Raw genomic sequence first — 16028 nt, forward strand, 5'->3', positions numbered from 1 at the left:
TTTAGGATATTCCGGGTAATCGCTCTGAACCAGTAAATGTCACACAAAGACTTTGCTTTTTTAATCGCCACCTACATATCAGTGTACATGAAAACCAAAACCGACATACACAGATGAAAGCATGCTGGCAGCGAAAAACACAGTCGGAAATAACACACTTCAGAAGTAACTTGATTGGGACTGTTTCTTTTTGCAGTTCTGAGCTGGCATTATCTAGAGAATGTGTATAGGGAGCAACTTTGAGCGCTTATCACTCTATGCTTCGTCTGAGCCACATAAATGCTTCGTCTGAGCCAAATTCTCAGTTCGCGCCCGTTTTCTTCCTGCGCTGCCAGCTGTACTAACTACATCGTTCAAAAAGAGCCCGTCCAATTCACTGCTGGAAACAAATTCAAAATAACTTTTCTCACTCGGAAAAATTCTCTGCCGCTCCAGAGGGTTGACATAGGTGCTTTACTACATACATAATAGATTTCATGGACTTGCGCCATCAGTGTGATGACGGCTCACTTTGCAGACCGAGCGGCCTACACCAACATCAAGTACCAAAAACACTTAAGAGGAAACTTAAAAGTACACTTCAAAGGATAAACTAGGCAGAAATGCCATTATCCTACCCCATTATTCGGGACCTGATTTTGTCGTTAACGCAGGGAACAACTGAAACATCATAGCATTTTGCAACGTAAGACAGGATTCATGGCACTGCCAAATGGACAGTCGAAGATGCTACCGAAATTTGGGAAGTTCTGCATAGAAATGTCCACCATGAGCCGTGGTGGTACTTCCATGAAGCGAATCATTGTCCGCTCTCTTGTGCTCGCTAGTGCCACCATCTGTCGACGTGCATAGCTCGGAGATAATGATGCGCTGTTCTCTTGAAAGCTGGGCGCCAATAGGTCGCATTGCGTGAGTGCCCAGGCAGTAAGAAACATCTGGTCAAGTGCTACGTCTGTCGTGTTGTCTACCACTCCACTCACTCCCGCAGTCATGTACGTCGTGACGTTCTTGTAGATAAGAAATACGTCGTACAGCAAAGAAACAAGAGTGTTGTGCTCGACGAACCTGGAAAGTCCCACGTCAAGAGCTACATCTTCCTTGACAAGATCTGTCATGCCCGCGTAGTACTGTTCAAACAGGCATAGCCGTGTTTTGGTCAACTTTGTGCTTGTTACGTGGTGCCTCATGTACCCTCTAGTTGTCGACGGCGAGTAGATGGGCGCCATCAAGCCCAAAATGACGTAAGGCATGACGGATGGTATCAAGAATACTGGTGCCACGTTTATGGTGCTCAGTAATCCTAGAGTTGCAGGCGTGACCCATACGCTCTCGTTGTGATCATGGTACATGTATCCAGGCACAAGGCTGCTCACACTCGCTCTTGTGTCCAAATCAGGCTGCTCGTCGCCGGATACCCAATACAGCTCGCTACTCGATTGCTGCAACGTGAGAAATGCTTGAAACGGCGACTGACTCGACAATGGCATGGCCATCCGCGTGTAGTAGCGTATGAGTTCTATCATCTCAGCTTCCAGCTGGTACTCAATGCGGACACCGACGTTGTGGAGCTTCGTGGTGATATGTTCAAGCTCGGTCGGCAACATCCAACCTTCTGTTACTAGGTGATTTTTGAGGACTTTCTTGCTAGCTGAGACCAGGGCACGTAATGTCTTTTGTTGTTCGTTCCAGACTGTGGTTCCAACTTTCTCCTGGTTGGCCACAGAAGCAAAGAACCACATGGCGTAAGGGTAGATGTTCTCAATCGAGTGTAGGCAGGCAAGCGACCTGGCCGGAACATTGTTTTGGTGGTGGGCATGGCCCAAGGAAAGGAGGAACTGAAACTCTTCGGAGAGGAAAGGAGCCACGAACGCCAAGAAACGGTACCGGAGGTAGTCGAAGATGGTGCGTGTGTCGGTCTCGCCTATTACTGTGGAGAGCCGTTTAAGCATGTCGGACGGCCTGACGATCAGCTGGGACATACGAAAGTCTCTACGATCACGCAGGAGAGCGGCAAAGTACTCGTCCCATTTCCAGAAAGAGTGGTATTCCTCCCAAGTATTCTGAAGGGGCACCTGCGAGAACGCATGAGTTTTAATTCGTAGAGAGATAATGTACAGCAGTGAGAAATTATATACCCACACTTTGTAAAACCTTCACCCACTGCAACACGTGTCAAACATATGGCTCGCTCACGACAAAAGTAAGTAAAATAATAGCAAGTGGTGGTCAAGATATGAGAAGCATATACCTCACTGCCTTTAACCTATATTACATTTTATATTGTAAAGGAGCGCCTTGGTTTTCAAGACTAGGCTTCCAAACAAATATGACGCCCTCAGTAAAAAGAAACATTAGAGGCGGTCAAGCTTGCTGAACCGAATGTGGAGCGAAAGATTTGGAGGGGCGACATTGCATCGAGCATAACTAGCATTCTGTTGAACGCATCAAAGTTTACCGGCGTTCTACGCAGAACCCACTTTCAAGCCTGTTATGAACATTATGAGCGTACCTGCGTGGCATAGGGGCAACTTGAATTCAAATATCATGGCGATTCTAATTTCACCCTCCCACCTGACAGCAGAGATCCAAGATGGCGCTCTTTCAGGCACCCATCGACACCGACGCTGAAGGCTTGTGCTGGCTCACAAGTGAAGCTTCCGCTTCAAAAGATGATGACGGTGAGTGCATAATAAATGCGTCAGAATTTTTGGACGTTTATATAAAACCCAGATATGTCATTTATGTGATTTGGGATTGTCACCGGATGTGTGTTCGTGACTTCGAGGCTGTCGTGGCCGTCGTGGCCACAGCGAATGGCACCCTAGTAGCATCAAGAATAATTGCAACATTCACCACCAGGAACCACACTATACGGCCTAGAATTTCAAAAATCGTTATTTTTCTATATTAATAATAAATTCTTGGTATTGTTCCGAGACGCTGTACTTTGGCGATTGCCCAAAATTACTTCTTCTACCTTTTTCTTTGGCTCTTCAAGCGACCTTTCCGTACTGACCTCTTTCGACCCATCACACTAACTTCCTTAAGCAAATACAACGCTTTAGCAATGGAGTGGCCACCGAAAAGGCATAACCTCAGACATTTTCAGAATCTTCTCTGAACCCTTAATTTAGCATGAGAAAAACACCTTGGAAGTCACTCTTGTTTTGTTGTTCGAGAGATGCCAAGAGGCTGTGAGGATAATCTCTCACCCAAGTCAAAGAAGCGATTACTGCTTTTGCTCAACGAGTTGACGTAACAGCTTCTTGAAACAAGGAAGATTAGTTTTAGGCAGAATCCAGGCGTATATATCACACCCGTCCAGCGCCCACGCAGAAGGATTGAAGCCGTCAACAAGAATTATTTATTATCTCATTTTCAGATATATTCACCCGAGGCTACTGGTCACTGTTCTTTGCTCAAATAGCCATTGCTTTTCAGGGGTCAGTTGGAAGCTGCCGAGGCGCTGATTTGTTGAAAAATGAATTTCAGTATTGGTAGCGCTTCGTGTCACGTGCGGTAGGTGAAGGAGGTTATGCTCAACGTGAGAGGCTAATTGCGTTTCGGTGCCTATGATTAGGTGCTTTTTGACTTTTTGGCTATTGCCGCAATGCTAACGTTCTACTAAGTGAGACGGAAATTTTATAGCGGATACTTATAGTGTGTGCAGCCGTCTGGTGACCCTCCGTTCTAGTATAATAGAACTGTGGAAGTAAGCATGACGTCTCCCCACATTCACAACACTATAGGCTGTTTCAGCAAATCAGTTATGCTGGTAGAGCTCTACTAGAGCGCATACTTTCACACCCAACCATTCCCGCTAATAACCTGGCAGCTAATCATACTCCAAGGCAAGATGACGCTGCAGTTGGGCATATGTTATTAAATAATGGCTGCGTTTGGGCAAGTTGGTTAACCATGTTTATAATGAAAGAGCAAAAAAAAAAAAACACGGACAACAACAAAGGACACGAGCTCGTGTGTCTGCCCTAAGCTGTTGTCTAGGCTTTATTTTTGTTTCGCTTTCACAACCAACGTGGGATATATCGTATGCACGCACCGTAAGCAAACGCTTGAGGTGAGCAAAACGTACTGTTGCAGCTAGTTTCTAACTTGATACCAACAGTTTATAGATTTGCTCAAAATACAAATTCGTTTGACCACTCATTTACTAAGATGCTTCTCACCTGTCTTTCACGGAAACGTTAGCAAAAATTGCGCTTTGGAAAAGTGGACTCAATTCTCATGGCTTCAAGTTTGAGTCAGAGCTTTCCCTTAGAGCTCAAGGCATTATGTTGAGCTCTGGCACATGAAACAGCGGCCTCTATCGCGTGATCGCAACCGTTACAGGTTTTTTTTTTATGCTAAATATAAAAAACAAATGAGCTCATTGTGTCACTGCACTAGTTTCGCGTGATTAGTTGTCTTGACGCTGCCCGCGCAAATTGCCCCTTGTGTAGGACTAAGAAATGCGATCGATTAGTAAACCAATGGGGTTACATAACATGCACAAAAATTCACAAACGGTGCAGTATATTTCGAAGCAGGAGACATGCTCTAACGCACAGGTATAAGGATGAACAATATGTAGTTTCAAGTTGGCTACAATATGTTGTGTTCAGGTTAGCATTCCGTAAGAGACGCCTATGCTCAGCCAATTTCACATTGAGCCTGAATATCCTCCCTTGAGACTCCAAATTGGATGAACAGAAGGGAAGTACCACAAAACACCTGAGTGCACAGCATGGAAATCCAGCCTTCGTAGACGTGAATTTTAATTGAGAGACAAATATCAAATAATTTAATGTCCAGTTATGAACATATTAATCAGAGTTCTCTACACCACTGATACGCAGATTATAGTGATATTAAATTTTCCTGCTCTCGCACCTCGTAGTTATAATGGCACGAAAAAATGCTATGCCCGCCTTGGAAAATATAGTGTGAAATAACCAGCCCCCATAGCAGTCATCAGTGGATAATGTACCATTCTACAATATGCGAAAATGTTTCGTTCATAATCAATTTGCCTTAAAAACATGCTCTTGCTTAGATTTGTTTTTTGTTTGAAACCATTGCCTTCCCACTTTGGACAGAATTTTAGCTGATCGATGAGCTAGTTGCGGTGCATGAAATACCCATGGCGACAAGAAGGTGTTCTCATCCCTTATTTTAAACCATACAAATGATTAGGATTATTACTGGGGCTATTTTTCACCTAATACCTGGATTCTCAAAGCTGACACTGCATGCTGCAACTGACACTGCATGCTGCAAACTGATGCAACGCACACGTGAGATCGCTAGCTTCTCGTAGGGTTTAATGCTGGGAAATGATAAATCGTGTGGCGAGATTTCCATGAGTCCTCAGCACTCGGCGACAGACCATCGAGAAGTGTCCGCTACTAGGAAACGGTGGCGCTATATTAACAAACAGCAGAGAAAATCATATAACGTGACACGTTGACCTGGAGAAGCAGAGTTCCTCGGAAGAGGCGGACCTTCCCGGAATCCGGGAAATGAAGGCTCTGCTAAGTGGATCGCCTAAAGAAGCGGACATTGCCGAAGAGCCTTGTGCCGCCTCTCTACTCGAGTATTAGGACAACCCGTGCATGCTCTGTGATTAGGGAGGAGTTCCTCATGACGGCAGAGACTCTTCGAATTTCGAAAACCATGCATTACCTTACCCGTTTTTTTTTTTTTCATTGATTTGACAAATATGCGGACCAATGCGCCTAGCTGGCGAAGTGATAACATGTTCGTAAAGTAAAACGTCGTTTAGCCGCTTGACAGGGACATGACCTTCACTTAAGTGCTGCGCGAAACTGAAGTGGCAAGCACAAAAACTTTTGAACTGCGTCAAAACAGGCAAGAAAGTTACGTTCTTTACGAAATGGTCAAATGTTTAAAGAATGCTGCTCAAGAACGTGCGCACGTGAACATGTGTAATGTGCATACTGAAAAGTTTACGCGTAGACACAGAGACAAGAGAGGAAAACAAAGACGTCTTTCATCGAGTTGGTTGGCATGCATATCGAAACATTTGCGCGTGGACACAAAAACAAAAGGGGAAAGCGAAGACGTCTTTGTTTTCCTATTTTGTTTTTGTGTCCACGCGCAAACTTTTCAATATGCATGTCAACTCACCCAAATTTCCGCTCTATTTTGCGTAATTTGTACTTGAGGATAAGCACTTGAGATATATACCTGCCTTCTAGGTGCGATATGTGCACATCTGGAGGTCCTCCGTCAGTCTTTGACTTTGGGACCTGCTTCTACAATATTTAATGTGTATTCGTGGAAATGATTCCTCGCTATACTTCCAACATTTCTCAATAGCACGAAGCCGACAGGTGTGAATTCATCCATTTGGCCATTCGTAACGTTATTTTTACAAAAAAGTTTTAGATGATTGAACTCTAACTCAAGCGTAAATTAAGTGTTGTAAGAAATAAAGGCGTGTTAATGGTTTTCGTTACGTCTTCTTTTTTAACCAATTACTTGATTTTGCGTATCCTGAGCAATGCAGAAAGAATGGGATCAAGTTGCCTATCCTGCCAAGTTGAAGATCAGAATTCCTAAACTCTTCAAAGAGCCCATCGTGGCTAACTCAAAGAAAATACGATGCATGGACTTGGTATAGTAACGCTTTGTTCGCCGGTATTATATTTCAGTTTATTAATACGAAAGCACTTCTTGCCTAGTAAGTGGCATTATCGAAGAGTGTCGTAAAGGCGTCTCACCAAAGCCTGCCACCAGAGCATGTCGTCATGAATAGACACTACACTTAGCAAAAACATCGTGCCAACGCCAAGAAAAAAGCATCATTGGTTGCGCGTTCCAGGCAAGCTCACCTAAGCACTGCGCTACCACCGACTTCCTCAGAACGCGTTCATAATTATCTCTGTCTAGCGTAAGGAAACTGAAGAGCTTTTAGAGGAATAAAAGTTATGAGAAATCAAATTATCAACAAAATGGATAAAAGATATATAAAAATTTCAAATAGTTAACACTAAAACTAAAATACAAAGAAAAATAAAAAATTAAAAATATTGATATGTCTAATGCTGCAGCAGCCGCTACAATTCGCACGCTTTGGCATTTCCCTAGCGCGGTTTTTGAAGTGCTCAAATATTCCTCTATTCTCATGCAGTCCGCCATCAATCAAAATGGCGCCGCCAGCAGTACGGCCGCACTTTTCTTACCTCAATTTAAAAGCAAATCTAATGACAAGACTTTACAGGCCAAATTATGTATAATATATATATATATATATATATATATATATATACGTAGCTCAGTTGGAAGAGCACTGGACACGATATTCGAAGGTCGTGGGTTCGCCTGCCATCGTCGGGATGTTGTTTTTCCGTATATTCTTTATCCCAATAATCAGAATTCTTGTCAAATACCAACAACCAAACATAAGAAAAAAAAAAACGTTTATATATATATATATATATATATATATATATATATATATATATATATATATATATATATATATATATATATATATATATATATATATAACCTTTCTTCCAAAGAAAGGCAGTGCCAAGGATTGTTCCAACTACCGCACGATCGCGCTTATTTCGCATGCTAGCAAGGTGATGTTGAAAATCCTCCAAGGTAGGCTGCAGCAGTATGTGGATCGGGAGCTTCCGGACGTGCAAGCTGGGTTTCGCAAGGGCAGAGGAACTAGAGACCAAGTTGCCAACCTTCGCTGGATCATGGAAAAAGCAAGAGAGTTCCAGAAACCCATCTACTTCTGCTTTATTGATTATGCGAAAGCGTTTGACTGCGTAGATCACAGCAGATTGTGGCAAGCTCTCCAAGAGATGGGAGTTCCAATTCACCTCATCTGTCTCCTCAGGAACCTGTATGAAGGGCAAGAGGCCACAGTCAGAACTGGGCATGGTCTTACTGATTGGTTTCCGATTGAGAAAGGAGTGAGGCAAGGCTGCATACTGTCGCCCTGCCTATTTAACCTATATGCAGAGTGCATCATGAGGAAGGCCGGTCTGGACGAGTCTTCAGCTGGAGTGAAGATTGCTGGAAAACGTATCAACAACCTTAGATATGCGGATGATACCACTTTAATTGCAGAAAGTGAAGCGGAACTCAAGAGACTTCTGATGCGCGTACAAGAAGAGAGTGAGAAGTTTGGGCTTAAACTAAACATTAAAAAGACAAAGATCATGGCGTCTTGCCCTATCAAGTCCTGGAGCATCAAGGGACAAGAAGTGGAAGCAGTGACAGATTTTCTCTTCTTGGGCTCCAAGATTACCTCGGAAGGAGACTGCAGCCATGAAATTAGGAGACGCCTGCTTCTGGGAAAGAGAGCAATGGTTAGCCTTGACCGCCTAGTAAAGAGCAGAGACATTAGTCTGCCAACCAAGATCCGTATAACTCGTGCTATGGTCTTTCCAGTTGTGATGTATGGATGCGAGAGTTGGACTGTGAAAAAGGCTGACCGCCGAAGAATTGACGCGTTTGAATTGTGGTGCTGGCGAAGACTCGTGAGAGTTCCTTGGAAATCAGTCGATATTGTCGACCATAAACCCTGACTGCTCATTGGAGGGTCAAATTCCAAAGTTAAAGCTCAACTACTTTGGTCATCTCACGAGAAGAGAGGAGTCGCTGGAGAAAGATTTTATGTTGGGAAAGGTTGATGGTCGCCGGAGAAAGGGTAGGCAGCGAACGCGATGGTTAGATGGCATCCTCGAGGCACTGCAGATGAAGTTATGTGATGTTAGGAAGATAGTGAGAGACCGGAAAGCGTGGCGTGACATGGTCAATAGGGTCACGAAGAGTCGGACACGACTGAACGACTGAACTGAACTGATAACCTTTCTTGCGTGTGTTAGACGGACTAGAAAGGCCTGTTTGTGAGCCACTAGTGGTGCCGTGCATAGGAGTAAGGTGTGATTTTGAGTTAATAATAGCAATAATAACTGGTCCACAGGAAAGGAAAAGTACAGTATCTGTCAACATCTAACGCGCGCCGTATAAGAGAAGAGAGTAGGGTAGGAGGGAATGTGGATATCGAGTAAGAGGCGCCATACTGGAGGGCTACGGATCAATTTCGACCTCCTGGTGATCATTAAAGGTCGCTGACATCGCATAGCACGCGGAAGCCTCTTCGCTTTGTCGTGCATTTTGCATTTAGATAATTTAACTGATGAAGTCGTATCTTCCTTTGCTCCTGCTCAACTATTGCTCGCATACGCATTATCGCTTGTGGCCTAGTCCAGATGACGAGGCTTGCTATGCAGCCTTACTCGAGTTGTGGGCCTTGCCTTTGACGACCCATTTTTTGATGAGACCGTAAGCTTTTTCATTCTAAAGCGCTCTAAACAATGTTACGTTTTGTGAAATATTGTTACACAAAATTTATTTCTCTCCTCGTGTCAATCAAGAGCGTATATCTCTTCGTGCCGGGGGCGGGAGATGAAGGGCTCCTTTTCGGTGGAAATAAAGTTTCATTCATTCATTTATTCTGCCTGCGCGTAGCATCAACAAAAGCCTAGACACCAACCACACAGACATTAAATGGTATTTTAGTGCAGTCTATGTCCTTCCTAATTTTTTGTTCTTTAGGGGTCAAGATTTATCGTTTTCAAAATATGAAGCGCGGTCTTGTTTTGAAGGTCTTTAATTTTTATTTATTATAACAAAATAAATTTCAAGAACTTGAACAAGTGGCACTGATATGAATCGTGGTACAATGCTCATTTCGTGTCATAGACTATCTATTTATTTGGACCGCAGTCTACGTTTACAGTCTTTTAGGCGTCAGAGGATTAAATTTGTAATTCGGGAGTCGTACATTTCAGAGAACAATGAATGAGATATCGCTGCCTCTATTTTATTGACGAAGACAAATTTGTCATATCACTCTTCTCCAGAAATTACAGGGGACATTAGAGTTCTGACCTTGACGGTATCAAACAACAACCCTAGAGGCGCAGGTCTGCGTCACCTCTTTTGGGTTCATGTTCGCGTACTTTTAGTTTCTTTTCCTGCTCACTTATTGCCAATCCCAGAATTGTGTACATCGGTCACATTTGTACTAGTATAGACACCTACACTATCTCGCTATCCATGTATGCCGGCCGTAAGCCGTCGCCAGGTATAGATTTAAAGCCTGTGAGTATGTGCCGACGTAGGCTACCGGAGCATTCAGCAGCCCAGGAATATTGATTTCTATCCAGCCGTCACATCGGAAGTGACCAATCCTAGATGGTCGCTATTCCCAACTTTGTGGCAGCATGTGGTACCTTTGCAACACACAACCTTTCCATTAATCTGGGCTCGGCCATGCAACCTGTCAGCTACCGCCTGCTAGAACCATTCCCGTAATACTTCGATCACTACATCGACAACGACGACAAAGCCGACGTCAACTTTGACGTCAGAGTTTACGGAAAACGGGGTCTTTAACGCTTTCGCGCTAAATATTCTTAAATAATTCAGAGGCCTATGCGCACTCACCCTTCTTAGCAAGCGTTGTCAGAAATAGCTGTTTAATTATAATCGCCATTCTTGTAAGATTGCGTTTGATTCGCTCAATCTACGGCCGCTGCGTTAGAAGCGGCCTCCTAACAAAAATGTGAGCGTAGAGTCTCCTGCGCCTGTGAGGACATTTCCAAACTATTTATTTAGATATCCTCGACTGCACGGCTAAATACTGCTTTCTTATAGGGTAACATGAGGCATATTCACAAAAAAATATTAAAGAGCGCGAATTTGTGTGCAAAATATCGCGGGTGGGGACAGAAGCTCCGCCCTTAAGGACTATATACACGGCAGCTTAACAGCTGCGGTCTGCGGTTTCTCTTGCGGATCACTGTTCGCGTACATACACTTTGCGGATTCTTTAACCACTAATCCTTTAATCTGTTCCTCTATTATCTTACATATACCTTTTAGCATGAAGGCGTAGCCCACCACAATAGATGAAAGACCAACCGGCTTAGATACAAAACTCCGTTTAACATAGATAGACGTACGAACGTGCCTGTTTCTTCTAGGCGTGGCATATGTGACTCGAAAAGCAAGAATGTCGGAAGTTTAGATCCCCTCAACTACTCATTCGAAATAAGAAACCCTATAGTAGAAAGCTTCAGCCGTGTAAGCCATCTCACATCGTAAAGTGGCGTCATCCAACCCTAAGACAGAGCATTGTCTGGCCGCGTCTGCTGCATATCTACCACCTGGCAGAGCAGTGCTTTTGATTTTTCGCTCACAGCGCCGACAACGGGGACGTTAGATTCACTGGTTAACGGAGCCTTTAAAGCTAAGATGCCAAAAGTGCGCTCTTGTGTTCTCTTTTTACAGAAGTGAGGGTACTCGTTCTAGCGTACTAGAGCTTGGGCGTTAATTTTTTTGACTGCATGCATGTTTCTGGCTTTAAAGAGAACGAAAACTTCCCCTTTTACCCATTCCCTGTAAATTTTACGCAGGCTTCGTGCACAAGAAAATAAAATATTAGCTAACACACGTCGTTATTAATGCTATAAGCTGCTTTGGAGAGGAGATTTCACGAATCGATGTGGGACAGCAAGAAAATTGGCGCTGTAATAGTTATCCCCCATTAAACTGAGCTGCCGTGAGTCACGAAGGAGTGGAAGCGTTTTCGTGCGCGGAGGTTATGCCGCCAACCGAGTTTTCACAAACATTTAAAAACGGCTGTTATGGACGCCCTCAATTAGTGGATTTTTTTTTCACTGCCAGCGAAAAGTACCGTGTGAATAAAAACAGGAATTTTCTTTTTATTAATCGGTACATTCTAGAGTTCGGGGCGATGCTTCATGCGCATTTCTCTAGGTTTTGGTTATACGGGCTTGAAAGTATAGATGCTGATGTTCGAAGGAAAAGCGACACACCGCTGAACGTTGAAACTTTATATATTAGGCAGCGAGAACGAGCGCCTTTTTAAACAATGGGGGATGCTTCCCCTTAATTTGCCTTACATTCGCAAAAAATCGTCAGATGTGCCAGGTTGTCTTTCTTTGACCTTGTTCCTATTTTCAACCTGGACTATTCAAACTTATTGGCACCAACTAGTCCGAAAGGATGATATGTCGTCTTTTGGGGACTAACCAAGCTTCTAATGCTGCTAATTCAGGATATCATAACAGTTTTTAAGGTCACGACGACAGTTTCCGCAATCCGTCGTGTATAGGGAGTGGCAGAGGTTCAACTTCCCCGAGGTCGTTTCAGTGCGCATTGTCAAGGAAGCAGATTTCGCCGCCAGAGTGGCTAAATGCACTATTTATGATGATATAGGCTTGAACACAGGGTTTTCAAAACGGCTGAGAAGTGGTAAGACGCTTTAAATATCTATTTCCGCTTATTGTGGCTGCTATTGCTGCTATTTGAGGTATAATCTCTTTTTGTAATCTTTTGTCCTTACTTGCAATATAAACTTAGAAAGTATTCCGAGGAAGTACTCTTACGGGCACTGTCTGCTGTTTGTGATCACGCACGAGGCCCGCGAAGGACTTCTCCAGCTTTCGCTCGAAGTCGTGCACGTTCTGAGCGTGCTTGCGAACATCCGTGTCGGGCTTTAGTAGTCCCAGAGCTCGAGCCACGACTCTTGTGTAGTCTTCACCGGAAGGCCGCTCCGACGACAGGTAGTATCTGAAAGACAAGCAGACGGTTACAGTAGCAAAGTAGCCGTTTAAGTGACTAATGCTAAGATATCAAGTTTAAGTGAATGAGAGGTAAGGCGGAATACGTATGCTTCATCTCTATGGGATTTTGAAAACGCCCATTGGCACGCATGTTGGAATGTGTCCAGAATCATGCGAAGCGTTCTATTTTTTTTTTATTACCATCCTTATGTTGACATGGTTGAATTAAGTCGTTTTGAAGCCCCGTATCACTAGCTGCCCGCCGAAAGCACACCTTGCGTTTCTCACTCTAATACGATTTTCTGTCATAACACCAAACTTTCTTCCCGGAGGATTCCACTAGCGCTCTTGATTCTCATCGGTGTAATCACCGACCAAAAGTCTCAGTGCCCCACCAAATACAATGGCATATGTACAGTCATATTTTAGAAGAACGTAGCTATATAAAGACTCGAAGAAAATAGTTCGCGGGGTGGGAAACCGCACTCTCGAAAAAGTACAGAACGTAAGCGTTGATCTTTCTGTCACTCTCACCGATAAAAAAAAAAAAAAACAACCAGCACTTATATTGTGTGTGTGTTTTTTTTTTCGGGCATTCTGTTTCCTCGTGCTCTTTTCTTTTTTTAATATGAATCCACACCAACTCGCCCTAATCGCAACCTGTAAAGCATAAATTTTCTTGCCTCCATTCTTAACTAGCATCAGTGATCATATTCAGTTTAAAAGGTTTACAATGCTAATTAACTAAGTATTGTGTTTATGTTGACTAACAGACTAGTTATGCTTTTTTGGCGCACAACTTCAACAGAGTGCCGAAGCATAATTTAGCCAAACGTTAAAGAATAAAACATTTGACGTAGGCCAGTGAAACCACTTGCATCCAAGATGCCAATCGTGTTGCGCACCACGTGTAATCGTTTTATTTTGGAATTATCTTATTAGTTAACAGGATATTTTTTTCAAATTTACTAAACATCTTTTTTACACAATAAATGTTATTTGCAAACTGAAGGGTACAGTCTGAAACCCTTATTCGTTTTATTTCTGATAAAGAAAGCCCCGTACGTGCTAGTTAGCTTTTTTCCTGAACTCCAAAGCAATCTCGCGAAATACAAAAATTCTAACGTAATATTCCTTTCGCCCGCCACAATTGTGTGCCAAAACCTGGTTTGAGTGAACGTTATTGTGTGTTGTGTTGTGTTGGGTTTAGTGGCGCATAAGCAACTTAGGCTATCATGCGCCAATTTCATGGTTAAGAGTGTTGTATTTATGTAATTTAAACTTACATTCTGTTTAGGACGTTTGCTTCTATTAAAAACCTGAAAACACAGGGCAAATCAACAAGCGCATTTTCACCTAAAAGCAAAGCTAGATGAAGAGGAATGTGTTGTTTGTAAAAATGTGTAAAATGTTTTTTCCTCAGTTGTTCAAGTTGTCTGCATGAGATTAAAATGTGGATGACTGTTAGCTCGTGTCCGCATGAATCACACAGGGGCTTATCCTGTTTAGTTAAAATGAAACTATGTGTTAAATGTGTGTGTCCTATGCGAAGACGGCATAGAGCCACTTCTTTGGAACGTTCAAGGTGGGTGCTCGATTTCCACTCTTCTATTACAAGCTTTATGAGGTGTAGTTTGTTATTTGTTTCAGTGTTCCAAGTGGACTGCCATTTTTGTATCAGTCTACTCTGTACCAATTTCATGCAGTCTTGAGATGGTATCTGCACTTCTTCTATTTTCTTGTTTCGAGCTTTGGCAGCGCACATATCTGCTTTTTCATTACCTCGTATTCCTACATGACTGGGTACCCAGCAAATTTTTATGCTTCGTCCTTCATCTGTAAGTGTTGCTATGCTGTGTATGATGTTTCCAAGTATTGGTATAACTGCATTTCTTGTGTGAAGGGCTGTGACTACACTTAGGGAATCTGTGTAAATAATACTTCTCCTGAGGTTTTCTTTCATTATTTTCTCTATGGAAACAGAGACAGCATAGCATTCAGCAGTAAAGATGGACGCGCACTGTGGAAGTCTCATTATTTCCTCCCATTCGCCTTGAACAACTGCGCTTCCGACATAATGATCTGTTTTCGAGCCATCCGTGTAAAAGTCTGTGAAGTTACTGTATTTTTCTTTCAGCTGAAGGAATTCTTGTATGATGTGCTCTTGTGGGGTTATTGTTTTTTGGAACTGTGTAAGAGAGAGGTCGCAAACTGCAGGGACCAGGTACCAAGGAGGCAGAGGGTTAGGTCTTTTGGCAATGCTAGGTAAACAATCCAGTAGCTCAACCTCTTGACACATTTGCTCAAATCTTAGGAGCAGTGGTCTCACTGCATTGGGTTTGTTGGTGAATAGTGTTCTAGAAGGGCATTTAGTTACTAGAGAATAGCAGATATGCTTTGGCAGAGATCTGATTTTAAATATATAGGCACATGTAAGTGAAGTTCTTCTGATTTCAAGAGGAGGTTCGTTTGTTTCCACAAGCAGACTGGATATAGGAGAAGTTCGGTATGCTCCACATGAGAGTCGAAGTCCTGTGTTATGTACCGGGTCTAGTTTTTTTAAATATGATGGTCTAGCTGACCCATACACTATGCAGCCATAGTCTAAGGTGGAGCGTACGACAGATCTGTAAATGTGTTTAAGGCATGTCCTGTCAGCGCCCCAGTGTTTACGGGAAAGAACTTTTAGTATGTTTAGAGATTTGGAAGCCTTTTTCTTCAGGACATTTATATGAGGAAGAAAGGTGAGTTTTTTGTCAAAAGTTACGCCTAGAAATTTGTGTTCGTTTTTCACCGGTAATTTCGTTTTGTTCAGGTGTAGTGTAAGATCTGTTTGTAAGCCTCGTTTGAGAGAGAATAGGAGAGCCACTGTTTTTTGAGGAGAAAACTGAAATCCGTTTGTGTCTGCCGATGCTGCTAGTTTATTTATGGTCAACTGCACCTGTCTCTCACATGTAGATACGTTAGAGGATGTGTATGCAATCTGTAGATCGTCAACATAAGCTGAATACATTACGGATTTCGGGATAACTGTGCTTATGGAATTCATTTTTACTATAGAGTTGTGCTTAAGACGCATCCCTGTGGTACGCCATTCTCCTGTACAAAGTTCTTTGAAAAGGTTGAGCCCAAACGCACACGGAATGAGCGATTTGACAAGAAATCCTTTAGACAGTTTAACATCCTACCACGTATGCCTAAATATGCTAGGTCACGGAGGATGCCAAACCTCCATGTAGTATCATACGCCTTTTCCATATCAAAGAAGATGGCAAGGCAATGCTGTTTGTGAATAAATGCTTCACGAACAGTGTTTTCAAGGCGGACTAGATGGTCCGTGGTAGAACATGCTGTTTTGAACAAACATTGGTGTATGTCTAGAAGTTC

General features: G+C 43.0%; 1 protein-coding gene across 1 annotated transcript in view; it reads right to left on the minus strand.

The window, feature by feature from the left end:
- Positions 1-668: 668 nt before the first annotated feature.
- The window catches only part of LOC146174874 (uncharacterized), a 40306-nt gene continuing 24946 nt past the window's right edge, over positions 669-16028 (minus strand). Inside the window, exons 5-6 of the mRNA XM_084585477.1 lie at positions 12465-12648; positions 669-2072 (exon numbers count right to left, since the gene is read on the minus strand). Of these exons, the coding sequence (XP_084441603.1) occupies positions 669-2072; positions 12465-12648 (1588 nt within the window). The remainder of the gene's footprint in view (positions 2073-12464; positions 12649-16028) is intronic.

Source organism: Amblyomma maculatum, chromosome 11 (genome assembly GCF_055883805.1).
Source record: "Amblyomma maculatum isolate TAMU_Amacu chromosome 11, ASM5588380v1, whole genome shotgun sequence".
Classification (NCBI taxonomy): domain Eukaryota; kingdom Metazoa; phylum Arthropoda; class Arachnida; order Ixodida; family Ixodidae; genus Amblyomma; species Amblyomma maculatum.